The sequence below is a fragment of the Gopherus flavomarginatus genome, chromosome 1, assembly GCF_025201925.1.
Source record: "Gopherus flavomarginatus isolate rGopFla2 chromosome 1, rGopFla2.mat.asm, whole genome shotgun sequence".
Taxonomy (NCBI): Eukaryota; Metazoa; Chordata; order Testudines; family Testudinidae; genus Gopherus; species Gopherus flavomarginatus.
In genome coordinates, this window is record NC_066617.1 from 47128635 (window position 1) to 47144768 (window position 16134).

The 16134-nt window shown below is 43.8% G+C and overlaps 1 protein-coding gene across 3 annotated transcripts in view; it reads right to left on the reverse strand.

Annotated features, from left to right (window-relative positions):
• The window catches only part of CPED1 (cadherin like and PC-esterase domain containing 1), a 229261-nt gene extending 213959 nt beyond the window's left edge, over positions 1-15302 (reverse strand). For 2 of the 3 annotated variants that reach the window (XM_050936099.1, XM_050936101.1), the window contains exons 1-3: positions 15263-15302; positions 14799-15035; positions 13898-14378 (exon numbers count right to left, since the gene is read on the reverse strand). In XM_050936099.1, coding sequence (XP_050792056.1) covers positions 13898-14149 — 252 coding nt within the window. In that variant the 5' untranslated portion in view covers positions 14150-14378; positions 14799-15035; positions 15263-15302. Of the gene's footprint in view, positions 1-13897; positions 14379-14500; positions 14625-14798; positions 15036-15262 lie in introns of those variants that run through there. The other variant, XM_050936100.1, reaches the window with a different exon arrangement.
• Positions 15303-16134: the final 832 nt, after the last annotated feature.

Below are 16134 nucleotides of genomic sequence, written 5' to 3' on the forward strand. Positions count from 1 at the left end.
GCTTCTTAAATAAGGTTTTTAAGATGTTTACTTCACATACAACAATAGTTTAATTATATATTATAGACTTATGGAAAGAGAGCTTCTAAAAACGTTAAAATATATTACTGGCATGTGAAACCTTCAGTCAGAGTGAACAAATGAAGACTCGGCACAGCACTTCTGAAAGGTTGCCGACCCCTGGTTTATTATATGCCTATAATGCTTAAATTCAGTGGGGTTAGTTAGGAAGGTGACACAATGGCCTCCCAGATAAGAACACCCAAGCACACACTTGAAAGACAATGGAATACTTCCAGGATCTAGGCCAGTGATTTTCAAACTGGGGGTCGTGACGCAGTACTGGGTCACAGAGCATAAGGCACTTAGTTGTGGTGGCTCTGGTCAGCACCGCTGACCAAGACATTAACAGTCCCATCAGCAGTGCTGCCTGGCTAAGGCAGGCTAGTCTCTACTGTCTAACCCCACACTGCGCCCTGGAAGCAGCCAGCAGCAGGTCCAGTTCCTAGCCGGGGGGGCTATGGAGCTCCACGCACTGCTCCCACACTACCATTGGCTGGGAGCTTGGGTGCCTCTGTTTAGGAGACGGACCTGCTGCTGGCTGCCTCTGGGAAGCTTGTGCCCCAAACCCCAACCCCTAACCCCAGCGCTGAGCCCTCCCCCCAAACCTGGAGCACCTTCCTGCACCCCAAACCCCTCATCCCCAGCCTCACCCCAGAGCCTACACTCCCAGCCCAGAGCCCTGGTCCCCTCCCACACCCTAACCCCCTGTCCCAGTCCAGAGCCCCCTCCTACACCCCGAATCCTTCATTCCCAGCCCCACCCCGCAGCTATCACCCCTGCACCCCAATCCTCTGCCCTAGCCCTGAGGCCCTCCCACACCCAACCCCCTCATCCACAGCTCCATTGGGTCACAGGCATCTACAATTTTCTTCAACTGGGTAGCCAGAAAAAAGTTTGAAAACTCTAGGGTTGAAAGCTCTAGGCCAAAGTGACACAGCTGTTGTTCCAGGCTGGGAGGACATAGATCAAGAGAACTATAAACAGTTTAAAAGTTTCTTGATCCCTGAAGGGGAGGGGGACAAGTCACCACAGGTTGCCTAGAGACTGTCACTGAGCTCTGGCAGGGAGGTAAAAGTAGAGTTTTGCAGAAAAGTCTATATAGACTTAGTCCTAAGGTCCCTATGTGGAAGATGGTTAAACACCTGGTAAACCAGACACACATGCAGTGTGTCCTATTCTTTAAAATAAATTTTCTCTGAAATACTTTCCTTCTAAACACTTTGCCTTAAGGAGGCTTGTGACAGGGTATACAAACCCCACACCGGCATGGAAGGCGTTACAGAGCTGCTTTGGGCTACAGTGGAACTGACTCACCTCACCATCAAATCATGCCAGGACTGGAGGAGGAGTTAAGTCAGATGGGGGCAACCCTGGGAAGGAAACAGGCTCTCAGAGAGAGGCGGGAGTCAGCTGAAGCTCTGTCCTTGCAGAAAAGAGAATATGGTTTGCCTGGGCTAAGAGACTTATACTGGAGACTAGTGGACTCTGGACCACCAAGTAAGACAATAGGTTTATATTGTTTTCTTTTGTATTTACATGTGTGTAGTTGCTGGAATGTTTAAATTGTATTCTTTTTTGGATGAGGCTCTTTATTCATTTTTTTCTTTTAAGCAAATGACCCTGTATTTGTCACCTTAATACAGAGAGACCATTTTTATGTATTTTTCTTTCCTTTATAAAGCTTTCTTTTTAAGACCTGTTGGAGTTTTTCTTTAGTGGGGACTCCAGGGAATTGAGTCTGCAGCTCACCAGGGAATTGGTGGGAGGAAGAAGTCAGGGGGAAAATCTCTTTGTGTTAGATTTACTAAGCTTGACTTTGCATACCCTCTGGGTAAGGGGGAAGGGAGATTAGCTATCTCGGTACTTGTGTTTTCCAGGACTGGAAACAGGGAGGGTGGAGTCCCTCTGTTTAGATTCACGGAGCTTGCTTCTGTATATCTGTCCAGGAACCCAGGGAGGGAACACCTGGAGGGGAGAAGGGGGAAGGGAAATGGTTTATTCCCCTTTGTTGTGAGACTCAAGGAATCTGAGTCTGGGGGTCCCCCAGGAAAGGTTTTGGGGAGACCACAGTGCGCCAGGCACTGTATAGATTCCTGGCTGGTGGCAGCTTTACCAGGTCCAAGCTGGTAACTAAGCTTGGAGGTTTTCATGCTAACACCCATATTTTGGACGCTAAGGTCCAGATCTGGGAAAAATGTTATGACATGGTGGTATAGCGGTGTGGATAGATAGACAGAATCCAGAAGCCAGTAGGAATATATATATATATATTTTCTCTGCTAGGGCTTTTAAGCAGAGAGAAACAGTTTGGTTTTGAAAGGAACCAGAGAGAATTTTTTTTCTGCTCTCTCTTGCAGTTTTGGCTTGCACATTAAGCAAGGAACCATTAAGGAACTATTAAGGGTCTTTTGTGAGACAATAGCACTCCCACTGAGAGTCAAGTATCCAGCAATACACATGCAAATAAAGTGGTTTTTCTGGTTTACTTTACATTTAAAAGATTAGCTAGAGGAAGAAAGGGAAAAAGGCACTGTTGCTAGGCAGACCCCAGGAGGCAACAGAGCCAGCAGTTCAGACAATAAACACCAGGGCACCCCAACACAAGAAAACAGGAACCATGCCTTCCAAGACAAAAATGGGGGCGGAAGAAGAAATCAAAGAAGCAGAACACAGGCAACAACTGGAAAAAAGACAAAAAGAGGTGGAGCTGAAAGAAAAGGAAGAAAACATCAAAGTGGCAGCCTACAAAAGAGAACAAGCAGCCAAAGAGGCAGCCCACAAAAGAAAACTAGAAGGGTTCAGGGGGCTGGGGGGGGAAGTCAGAAGGCCTGGGCCAGAGGGCTGAACAATGGCCCTGCTGGGCTGCCCCCACCCCCATTGGGTGCATCAATTGGATCCATGCTCATATGCTTTGCAAGAAGGGGGCACACTGCCAAAGACAGGTTTGTGACAAGCCTTTTGTTGTTGGTTATCACTGTCATGGCTTTCAGAAAGAACTGCAGGGTATGAGTTTGAGTCAGACCTGCTGAGGCTTGATCATGGTTAGTACCAGGCATAGGTGCTGACTCTGTGGATGCTCCAGGAGTGGAACACCCACAGAAAAAAATGCAGCCCCCTGATCAGCTCCTCCCCCACCCGTGCCTCTCACCCACAGCACCACAGATCAGCACATCCTCCTCCCCCCAGCGCCACCAATCAGCTGTTCAGTGGCATGCAGGAAGTGCTGGGGGGCAATGGGGAGGAGCAAGGGTCGGAGTGCACTTGGGAGAGGGGCAGAATAGGGCAGGGTGTTGGGGGAAGGGGTGGGGCGGGGTGGGGCAGGGCCACAGCAGGGGTCGAGCACCCCCCAGAATATTAGAAAATCAGCACCTCCAGTACCTATGACTGCAATTCAGGGCCTGGGCCGAAAAAGAGGACTGTGTGACTCCACCAGGAATCAGGTGACAGCTTGAGGCCTGAAACCTGAAAGGGGGATGCATCTGACAAGACCAATTCACTCAGTAACTCAGGTCCGATGCAACCATTTAGGCAAACTAGGCGGCCCTCTAGGGTGCCTAGTGGTTGGGGGTGCCTAAAAGTCCTCTCAGGCAAGGAGGTGGAGTGGAGGTGAGCTGAGTGGGGGGGTGCACGGGGAGGGCTTCCCACAGTAACGGGGGGGCGCACAGGGGAACAACTCCTCGCCCCAGCTTACTTCCACTCTGCCTCCTCCGCTGAGCACACAGCCCAGCTCTAAGTCTCTTCCAATCAGCGCCGCAAACCTGAGTGGGGAGGAGAATTAGAGCAGCACCAGTGTGCTCAGTGGAGGAGGCGGAGCCGAGGTGAGCTGGGGCAGGCTACCCAGGCAGGGTTAGCTGCCGTGGCGGGGGGGAAGTCTGCCTGGGCGGGGTTAGTTGCCGTGGGGGTTGGGCAGGCAGAGGGGTTAGCTGTCACAGTGGGATGGGGTAGCTGCTGTGGGGGGCTTCCCAGGTCAGAGGCTGAGTTAGCTGCCATGGGGGGGTGGGGTTAGCTGGGTGGGGGGTGCAAGGTGGAAGTTTCGTCTAGGGCGCGAAACTTCCTTGCACCGGCCCTGCCTACACCTTCCTTATGATGATATGCTCCCATTGGAAGGGGCAAGCTGGCTCCTGGTATTGCCAAACTTCTCCTCCCTCCATCTTGGACTTCAGCTGTAATGCACATGGAATCTTTCCTAGGCAATGGATTAGCAGGAATATTTATAACACACTAACCTTACAAATATGCAAATACACCAATTAAACACAATGCAGTCAGAGAGAGAGAGAGAGAAGAAAGACCGCAGTTACAATAGAGCAATGAGGCAGGCTTCAGGTCTTAGGCAAATGTTTTTTAAAAATGCTATAACTGGAAGATGGCCAGACACTGTTCCTATTGCTCATTAGGGACACTGATACTCATCAAAAAACTGTTCAAACAATGACCATTACATTAAAAAGCACTTCTGAGGGAAACTTCCAGCACTGCTTTTCCAAAGTACCTAGACAGAAACCTTCCATACTTATTGCTGCCTCTGGAAACCAGTGATCCAAAGGGTTCTGATATAGATCTTCCACACAAACCGAATCTACCATGACAGACATGTCCACTTGTCTTGGAGATCTTTTTCGGGCTACACACATCACAGAAACTTTCAATCTGTCTGGCAATTGGTCCTGCTCTGAGCAGGGGGTTGGACTAGATGACCTCCTGAGGTCCCTTCCAACCCTGATAGTCTAAAAAAATAAGTCCTTCAGGTTGTTGGTCACTAACATTACTAACACACATGTACAGCCAAAACTGAAGCAATAAGAACCAAGTGAATCTAGCTAGTGATGCGCTCTGAAGTGCAACCCTCTCCAACTCCTGTTGTTTAAGTATTAAATAAATGGCATTTCTATCAACTGACTTTTACAAGAATTCTGTCTAGGATGATAGGATCTGTGGGCAGGGCCGGTGTAAGGATGTTTCGTGCCCTAGGCAAAACTTCCACCTTGCACCCTCCCCCTCCCTGAGCCTTGCGGCAGCTCCCCACCTCCCCCCCTCCACACCCTGAGGCCCCCCCGCATGGCAGCTCCCTATCCCCCCCTCCGCCCTGAGGTGTGCCCCCCTGCAGCAACTCCCCACTCTGGCCGGGGAACCATGCAGCAGCTCCCCACCCCAGCTCACCTCTGCTTCTCTCCCTCCCCCAGCCTGTGACAGCTCCCCACCCCTCCTCCACCCTGAGGTGTTCCCCCCCCACGGCAGTTTCCCCCAGGCCGGGGAGCTGTGCGACAGCTCCCCACCCCAGTTCACCTCTGCTCCGCCCCCTCCCCAAGCCCTGCGGCAGCTCCCCCCTCTCTGCCCTGAGGCACCCTCCCCCCAGCAGCTCCCCATCCTGCCCAGGGAGCAGTGAGGCAGCTCCTCACCCCAGCTCCCCTCTGCTCCGCCTCCTCCTCGAGCACGCAGTAGCTGCTCCACTTCTCCCACCTCCCAGGCTTGCGGTGCCAAACAGCTGATTGGTGCTGCAAGCCTGGGAGGGAGAGAAGCAGAGCAGGGCGGCGTGCTCAGGGGAGGAGGCGGAGCAGAGGTGAGTTGGGGCGAGGAGCAGTTCTCCTGCCTGCCACCACCCCCTTTACTTGCTGCAGGTGGGCCTCCCTGCGCCCACCTGCTCCAGATCCCTCTGTCTAAATGCTGATGACGACCGGGGCGGCTGAAGATCCTGCCGCCATGGTCATTGCCAAAGAAAATGCCACCTCCCAAATGCCAGTGCCCTAGGCGACCGCCTATGTCACCTAATAGGTTGCACCAGCCCTGTCTATGGGACTCAGATTTTGGGGCTTCTGAATGTAACAGCATGACCTGCCGTTTAAGCTGATGCTATTAAATAATATAAGAGAAAATTCACGCTATTTCCCACCCTTTTTTCAAGACCCATGTGCAGTGCTCCCAAATTTATTTCCTCACCCCCGTATTTTCGGAGCACTCTGCATTCCTATACATATGTACAATTTCCTTTCTGTTTTCTTACCAAGTGAGGGTGTTTTTTTTTTAAAAAAAACCCTATACTTTAGTTGCATTGTATTAAAAACAAATAGGCAAAATTAAATAATGTTTCCCTTATGCAGCAAGTGATTCCATATTTGTTTCCAGTACTCTACATAAAATACATTACATCACTATCCATGTTGATCTAGTTACCAGTAGGAGTCTGTCAGAATTTCCAAGATTATAACAACAACGTTCATATTTCTAGAATTAGGGTTTACCAGTTTTGTGTTTTTAAACCTTTTTTCTCAGCCATAAAAATTCATTCTGGGCTAAGACTTGGCATAAAAAGAGCAGAACTCAACTGATTAAGTTCTTTTTGGTATTCCGATAGCTTGACTGTGCGGTGGGGATTAGTCCAGAAGGTAAATTAACTGCCTTTGGAATATTTAAAAATAATTTTGAAATGAAGACAAGTTTCTGTTTTAAAGCTAGTTTAATAGAGGTTTTTCTTCCCAAATTAGAAATTTCAGGTTCTTTGTTAGCAAGTGGATTTACTACACATGCAGGGCACCCATGTATAAGGAACTAATGAACAGCATCTCTGGCCCCAGTTCTACAAAGAGAACAACATGGATGGCATAGACTCACTGAAATTAATGAGGCTCTGCATGGGATCATAGGTCTGCCCATGTGATTTAGGATGGGGTTGAATTCGGCTTTGACACAGTGTACTTGGTGTTACAGCCTTACAAGGCCATTACATTCTTCTGAGTCACTGACACCTACTTTGGCTTTGATATGCAGTTTTAGATGATCTGCAAAGTGAGCTCTAAAGAAACCATGATGGACTATCAAGTAAATAAAATGCATGTAAAAAGAAGAGTTTGTAATTATGTTTTAAATGTACATAATGGACTGGGGGGGAAATGAAGAAAATATTATGTCCTATTCCGTCAACTCTCAAAAATTAATGCTCGATTAAAAACCAAAATAAAATGTATGTTGCTTAGGGTTTTAATGAACTACAAAAACAATTAAATTCACATAATACTATAGCTCTAAATGATGTAAATATTTTCTACTGTAAAATGAGCATCTACTTTATGTGTATTATAGAATGGCTGGGGAAATTGTCTGCCTAGGAGAAAACCTTTGTCATTTTTTCCTTTAAATTGGTTTGGCTTTTTTTTAAGTTATGCTAGTGTAAAAATACACTAGGTTGTTTCTTTAGCTTACATAACCCTAAAGCTGTTGCAGTTCAAAATATGAAATCTGGTCAGCAATTAGCTCAGACACTATATAAATACTGTTGTTGTTTTGGCCAAAAAGAAATTAGCTGAGATATTTAAAGTTGAAAGGGGAAATCAGTTCGTTGGAGGTTTTACCCCACAATGTAAATTACAGGGAGCCTCAGGACTGCTCTCTCTGGCATCCAGCTGCTCACAACCTCCAGGGACTGTTCCAGCAACTGGGAATAGTTTGAGCATAGTAGCATTCTGGCCACATTCCCTTTTGCCTGACACGTTGGATACTGCAAAGGGGTGGCACAGATCTTCTGTGCCAGCTGTATGTCACCCAGTTAAATAGGCTTTATGGGCCCTTTACACACCAGAAACTGCTCAAAAGAAACATGCTATGAAAGAGAATCAAGCCTTATGTGAACAATGACAGTATTTTCAATGACACAGACAGGCCATCAGAGAACTGACTGAACTCCATTACTTTCAGTTAGAAGAGAACCAGCAGCATAAGTGTGGATCCATCTAGATTTTTAGACAGCACCTAGTATAACAGCGTTCTGGTCCATACCTGGGGATCCTAAGCACTACCGCAATACAAATAATAATAATAAGTAACAGAAAACTTTGAATTAGTTTCTAACGCCCCAAATGCTCAGCCTACAGGATGGTGAAAGTCTTCCTTAATTCCAATGGAGTCTTCTACACATTTTGTTGCCTTGCCCCATAGTGCATACAAATACTAAGATGTTCTTGTTACTGTTTTATTTTACTTTCAAGTTCAAACACTTCCTGCATTGTTATGGAGAAGTTAATTTCCTGTTTCACTTTCTGGAAGGTATTTAAAATGTTTTGGCTTACATGCTATGAGATTTCCCACTCAGGAAGGAGTGGGTTTTGGATTGAAATGGTTGGAATGTGATTCTGCTTCCCATTGTTTGCTGAATAAATATAGAACAGGCAAGTAAATTATGAAGATTTACTTTGATAGTTGGTTTCTGATGATATTATAAGCCACAAAAGTGAAGCTTGAGTTGCGGGCACAGTCGATCACCAAGATGGAAGCATAGTGCTCTCTTTCAAAATTCCCTTGCTTCACGATTGTATACAGATCATGGAACCAAATTCCAGTGCTATACCCCAGACAGACTATAGGCCAAATCCCACTTGGCTTATTCACAAGAGTTGTTCCATGGATTTTAATAGAACTACTCACATGAGTGAAGTGAACAAGATGAGACCTGCTTTCTCCCTCTTTGTCCAGCTGCTGTTGTCCCCCCTCCCACAGCTTCTCCTCTGTGACAAACCCAATGAAACTGAGGAGAGATCAAAAAATTTTATCTTCACTCTTCCCTGACTGCCTGCCACCACAGCATCTCTGCTTCCTAGTTTGTGTAAAAATAACTTTGCTTTACTGCCCCAGTAATTTTGTATTCTACGTTGCAGGAAGAAGTTCTGCTGCTCTACTAGGGTGAATTGGTTTCATCCTCTACCTCATGACTATAAATTTAATTGGCTAAATCACATCACTGGCAGTGGCCCTGTAGTTAACCCTGGATTCCATGCTGGATAAATTCCATTCTCCCACATTGTTTGCTACTATTTTGGTGCAAAGAAAAGCCTCTCTAATTATGTTATAGTAAAACTGAACATAGTCTTCAGGAAAAAATTCAGCATAGGACAAAATTCACCCCAGAAAAAGTCCTATTTGCCATCTGAATTCTAATTAATCCCTTGATACTGAGTTGAAATGAAATATAGGATCTTGTGCAGGCCTTCTGTACTAAGGTCAGTTTCACCTCAAAAGGAAAAGGAGTACTTGTGGCACCTTAGAGACTAACAAATTTATTTGAGCATAAGCTTTCGTGGGCTCCAGCCCACTTCATCAGATGCATGTAGTGGAAAATACAGTAGGAAGATATATATATATACACAGGAACATGAAACAATGGGTGTTATCATACACACTATAAGGAGAGTGATTAGTTAAGGTGAGCTATTATCAGCAGGAAAGAAAAAGAACTGTTTGTAGTGGTAATGAAAATGGCCCATTTCCAGCGATTGACAAGGAGATGTAAGGAACTGTGGGGGTGGGGGTGGGGAGAGGAAGGGGATAATAAGCATGGCAAAATAGTTTTACTTTTAGTTCCCCATACATATTACTACATGCATCCAGTGAAGTGGGCTGTAGCCCACAAAAACTTATGCACAAATAAATTTATTAGTCTCTAAGGTGCCACAAGTACTCCTGTTCTTTTTGCAGATACAGACTAACACAGCTGCTACTCAGAAAAGTTTCACCTCAGTCTCTTGACACCTAATCCCATTTACTTATATGAACACTGCACAACTATTTTCATACACACTGTGCTATACATTTACTTCTCACGAAAGGTGTGCTAGTGGTCTGAGCACAGGACCAGTAGCCAGGAACTTCAGAGTTTTAATTCCAGCATTAATACTGCCTCCCACTCTAGCCTTCATTACTTCACCTATAAAAGAGGGTTGTTACATGAGTAGTAGGATGGTCCAGTGGTTAGGACACTCACTGGGGACTTGGAAGATCTGGGCTCAATTCCCTGCTCTGCTACAGACTTCTTAGGTGACACTGGGAAAGTTACTGTCTCTGCACCTCAGTTCCCTATCTCACAGAGGTCTTGTGAGGATAAAGTCACTTAACATTGTGAAGTGCTCAGATACTATAATAATGAGGGGCATATATGTTCCTTACATAGACAGACAGTTCTTCAGAAGCATGTTGTAAGGTGGAATTAAATAACTAACTAGGTATTCCAAAATAGTAGCCTAAAGTTAAGAGTTATTGGGTGCTCAACAATTCTGAAAATCAGGCAGTTGCCTAAATATGGTCTTAAGAAACTAATTTTAGGCACCCATTTTTGGACATATTGGTCTTTGTGTTCTATTTGGTTTTGAAAATGAAAAACACTATAGCAAACTGCTAAGTATGATTGGACAAGAAACTCAGAAATAAGTCCCTAAAGTAAGTCTCCCAAATCTATAGGTAAGCACATAAATATGTGCATGCTATCTCTGGGTGCTCATCACCTTCGAAAACCTGGCTACAGATCATAATGCCCAAATAAATTTGTTAGACTCTAAGGTGCCACTAGGACTTCTTGTTTTTGCTGATACAGACTAACATGGCTACCACTCAGAAACAGATCATAGTGCCTAATTATAGGCATCAAAGATTTGCCCATTGTACCTGTGAAAATGGGTTGACAGAAGTGTTTCTCAAACTTGGAATGCTGCTTGTGTAGGGAAAGCCCCTGGTGGGCCGGGCTGGTTTGTTTACCTGCCGCATCCACAGGTCCGGCCAATCACGGCTCCCACTGGCCGCATTTCACTGCTCCAGGCCAATGGGGGCTGCAGGAAGCGGTGCGGGCCGAGGAATATACTGGCTGCCACTTCCCACAGCTCCCATTGGCCTGGAGCAGCGAACCGCGGCCAGTGGGAACTGCAGTTGGCTGAACCTGCGGATGGGGCAGGTAAACAAACCAGCCCAGCCCACCAGGAGCTTTCCCTACACTAGCGGCATCCCAAGTTTGGGAAACACTGGTCTATAGGATCAGCCTTTGAGATCTGGCAAGCTTTCCAGACCATTACCCAAATCTGTGTTTTGGCAATTTAAAAAAAAAATTGTTTGCATTATGTACCTGACAGGCAGTAGTGACTCCAAATTAGCATCATATTGATCCACATTTTTGGAAGCAATGGCTTTAAATAGTGAAAGAGATTCCAGTCTCTGAAATGTAAGTAGCAAAATTGCACATCTCAGGACTCTGCCAATGCCCTTCCCTGGTTGGTTCATAAAAGATTCCAGGTTTCATCTTAAAGCCATTTGTGCTATCTGTTCCCAAAAATCAAGGTAACATTCCACTGCATGTGTAGTAACCAAGTGGAATTGTTGCCACTGCTGTTTTATAACACTTGGGGAGGGGAGCCCTCTGTTGCAATAAAAAGCCAAGGCCCAACCTGCCCCTCCCAGGGTCGACACCATGCTGTTTTTCTGGCTGAAGAAAAGTATGACCCAATACTACACTACTCCAAAACCAGCCAGAGGAGATTCTGCAGCACAACACAAGATGCTTCCTCTTCCTCATCCCAGATGCAACAGAATCACCTGCTATTATTTAAAGGACAACATCACAGGCATGGTTTTTATTTTCTCTCAGTTTTATGCATGATATTCATGAAGGGTCCTGCTTGCAATATTTGCTGAAAATTGCCATTTTAGTGAACATAAGATTCTTGTCAGTAAGCTCATTTTCTAGAATATTCACGGTAAGTGCACACAACTGAAGTCAATTCATTAATGTGATTGAGCATGTGGAAAATATTTTGCAGTATTTGCCCAGCTTTATTCATGAATATGCAAAAAAAAATAGCGGGGATTTAATTGAAACTGTTTTGCAACCTTAACTACCATGGGTGCATGTACTATTGTATAATAAACCAGTGTAACATTTCAAGCATAACAAATAATAAACAATAACATAATAAACCAGTGTAAAAGTTCATCCATCACAATTTGTTCTAAGCTAAAAATGTGTGCACAGTTTGTGAGCACACCACAGCAGCACAATGGCAGATTTTTTGGGGAAGGCTGATTTCATTGTTCCTAGTCTCTGAGATTAGTCGTGCAATCTAAAGATGTTCTACAGAAAGACCGGGAACATCCACCATATGCAAGCCATTTTGTTCCATAGGGATCACGAGGGAACTTCTTAGACATGTAGCCAACAAGCTGTGCATGTTCTTCTGAATAATGAGAACATATGTTAAAACAGCACATGCTTGAAAAACATTTTTATGAGAGTTAAAAGATGCATTAAAATAAATATGATAGGTTCAGTATGTGTATGCAGTATTCACATCTATGGATATGGGAAGATAATAAATGCAGCATATTGTAATAGCATAAACTTCTCACTCAACCCAAACAGCTCAAGCACAGAAGCCCTTGCTAAGTCTGCACGTTTGTTAAATCTAAACAGGAAAGGAAATACCAAACATGTTAGCCAAGCTTCACAGTTGCTCCGCCAGCTCTTACAAATAGTAAGCTGTTCAGTATAAAATGCTCATCAGTGTTTATAGATACAGAGATCAAAAGAGAATGGATACATAATCATGAAAAGTCACAAAATAGAAGACGATGCAACTACATTGCAAAATATACTAATTCCGTTTGTAAATTTAGTTGTATTTATTACATAGTTGCAGAAAACCTAGGGAGAGTAGTTAAAATTCAACTAAAGTATAAAATTATGGCAGTTAAATTCTGGACTAGATTTTTGGAAGCCATGAGAAAAATCTGAATTCACAATTGAAAAATAAATCCGAAGATTCTTCCACACATGTGGGTTAAAGGTTCAGACAATCTATTGGGCCATATCTGTTTTTAATTGTCACAACAGATGTAATAAAGTCAATTCTTTGACCTTTCAGAGTGAAGTATAACAAAGCAAACCAGTGAAAGATCTTCTGAATAATATATTTTATTTTTAAAGATCTGAGCTAAACTGCTTTATGCAGATGCTGCCCAACAGATACGTCCTAGAATAATATTTACAGTCATTAATAATTTCTATTTATACTCTGAGTGCTGCCCTAATGGTAATTTGACAACAAAATCCATCCTGAACTATTACCGACACCCTCCAGGATTCAACAAATCCTGATACAATTGTGCTAGTGCTAATCACAGATTTCAAAATAAATACAACTTGACAAGCCATATTTAATAAAGACCAACAAAAAAAGTAACAGGGTCTGCATTTGTCTAATATTTTAATATGCAATATTTAATATTTCAGCCACCCTATACAAAATAAACATGTGATCAGGTAACATAAGGACAAAGAGAAATTTGCTGTTCAAAAGACTGCTGAGTAAATAATGTCCATGTGATCTGAAAACAAGTTCTAGAAATGCCGTTTATTTTAGCTTTTCAGTGGAATCCCAGCAAAGTTCAAAAAGCACCAGCAGATAACTTCAAAACAATACAGCCATGTTCTCAGTGCTAATAAATGTCTCAGCGAAAGAGTCTATGCTAATTAATAGTCTCAGTCATTTTTATGAAGTCCCACTGGCATTTGATTTATGTGTCTGTACTGTAGAGTTCCTGACCCCATTTCTAAAGACTAAACAAAATATGTGCTGCACAGCAAAATAGAAGAGGACTAAAGTTTCCATGGAGTCAAAAAATAATGCAATGCTTTAACCAAAACATTAGGGATTCATTTGACAATAAAAGTTGCTGAGGAACTAGTTAATGGGCTATGTTTACAAGGATTTCATTATCACTAGGTCACTCACATGCTTATTTGTACACACTTCAAACTCAAGGTTAATTTTAGTTGGACATAAATAGTCTTGCGGGATTCATCCCAGACTATTATTGCAGCTAGGGTTGTCAACTCTGACTGAATCTATTCCGGGAGATTTTTTTTTTTTCCCCAACATGACAATGTCATTTTCTTAAAATAGCCTATTAAAATCTCCCGGATTGCTTTCAATAGTCACAAGGAGCTCGATGCCAATTCTGGGAGACTCCAGGCCAATCCTGGAGGGTTGGCAACCCTAAGTGCAGCACACTCATTGGGTTGACTTACCTTATTCACTGTTTGTGAATTACTGGAAGGGAAGAAGCAATGAGTGTTCCTTGAAGAGACTTCCTTGTATCTCTCTTGCTGTGTCTCAGCTAGTTTGTTTGGTGAACTCCCATTATCAACTGCCAAAAAGAATCTTTTGGTCCGTATAGGTGGCAGGATCTGATAGAAAAGATAGATACCCACCACCAGCACCAGAAGGAAGGGCCGAGGGCGACAGAGCCTGCGGCAAGCGGGAATCTGCCCACAAACCATGACCACTTCGCCCTTCTCACTTTGCCCTTTTCCACATCACAGGAACATTTGCAGCAGCCACTTTCCATGGGCACAAAAAAGGCAAAGGAGCGTTTTTCCACAACTAATTCAAGTTCTTCCCATTCCTGCTGCCGAACTCCCCCATGGTACTGAACAAGAAGTCATAGGTCCAAAAGGCAGAGAGCACTCCAGAGAGCTCTTCATAAAGGTTACAGGAACAGAATCCAACCTGTGCAAAACACAGACAAACAAATAGCAATCATCATCACGCTAATGAGCCTGCCTTAGCCTTTCTCCAATGCATAGTTTGCATTGCATACGCGCAATCAGCTGAGGAGCAGAAATCTTTACCCCAGCTCTGCAGAAGAAACTACAGGCACACAATAGAATCCAGGGAAGCAATAAGTAAAATTTAACATATATCTTGCATGGCTGAAGACTGTCCAGGCTTTATGATTTTTTTTCCTATTGTATTTTCAATCCCCACTTTGTTTTTACTGTTTCCTTCATTCCAGTCCTTTTTAAATTGCCCTTTTCCTGTCAGCACACACCGCTGTCAGTGAGCATTTTTCTGGCATCTGCCAGACTATGAAGACTTTCCTTTGGGTTTGTTTTGTTCCGATTCGAGTTCAAAGTTATGTTTACTTACTCAGTTCTTATCCTGACAGAAGTTTTCCATTCTCCCCGAATGGGCTGCTGATTAAAACCATTTGGAACAACTCAGCCTTATGACTCCAGCTCATCTCACATAGACAGACAGACATACACACAGTCCTGCATCCACCATCTGAACTCAATTGGGCCACAGACATCATATAAAGAAAGGCTGGACGGCACAGGAGGTGGGGCTAACTTCACTCAGCTCTGAAGAGGCACAGATTGGGAACTGGAGAAGCAATGTTAGATCTGAATCAGAAACAAGAAGTGTCCTTGCTCATATAAAATGTGTATTTCCAAATTACAGTCACATAACAGTTATTTAAAAGTCTCCTGTGACTGTAACAACTCAGATTGAAAATAACTTTGCAGATAGTGGAGAATCTGACCATCACGTGCAGCATTTAAATCCAATTTTACAAATATATTGTTAACATTTCCACTAACCAGACTTACTTGTGTATATCACTTCCAGCACTGCCATGGCAATACGTGGTGAACCTCAGTGGTGTACAGTGTATTTAATATCACTGCATGAAAATCTCCCCTATTTAATAGAAAAGACGGAAAGAAGGGAAGACAGCCAGAAAGACTCCAAGTAAAGTATTCAGTATCTCAACAACAGAAGTGCCTGGTTACTACTTCCCCCTGCTGACACAAGACAAGGGCTGAACAGACTCAAACAGTTTAGGGGCTCAGCATTATCATCGCAAACCTAAGCTGCTTATATGATAACGTTCCTTTTACTAAAAATCTTTGTATATATATCCCATGCACTTTGTTCTGTCTTCTTAACTGTATATGAAAAAAAGAAACAAGGACATTCCCAGGACCCAAACTCTCTCATATACAGAACAGCAATACCACCTTCCTAGCATCGTACTGAGATTAGCACTTTGTGCAGTTGTGGGAAGTGATGTTTATACCTGTGTCTGAAGTAGTTGTGTTTATTTGGATTTGGAGTCTATTTTTTCTAATGCCGGATTTAAAACATCACGATGCATATTAAAAAATGCCACATAAGCACATTTAAAAACTGATGTCTCTGGTTTATTTCTTAATCACAGCAATTCCTGTAATAGTTACTGCTTGGTGTGTTGACTGTGAATTTTTAGTCTCATTTCTGGCATTGTAATCATACAGATTGTCTTAAATTGATTCCCAGGTTACTGGGAACAAGAAAAGGATTCTAAAGAACATCCACACTCTCCACCGGAGAACATTTTCTCTCCATACAAAGAACACCCTTCTGTTCCCCAGGGAAATGTTCCTAATGCCAGTTCCAGTGCATTGCTGCAGTATATCACTACAGCCTCAGATCCTCAGCC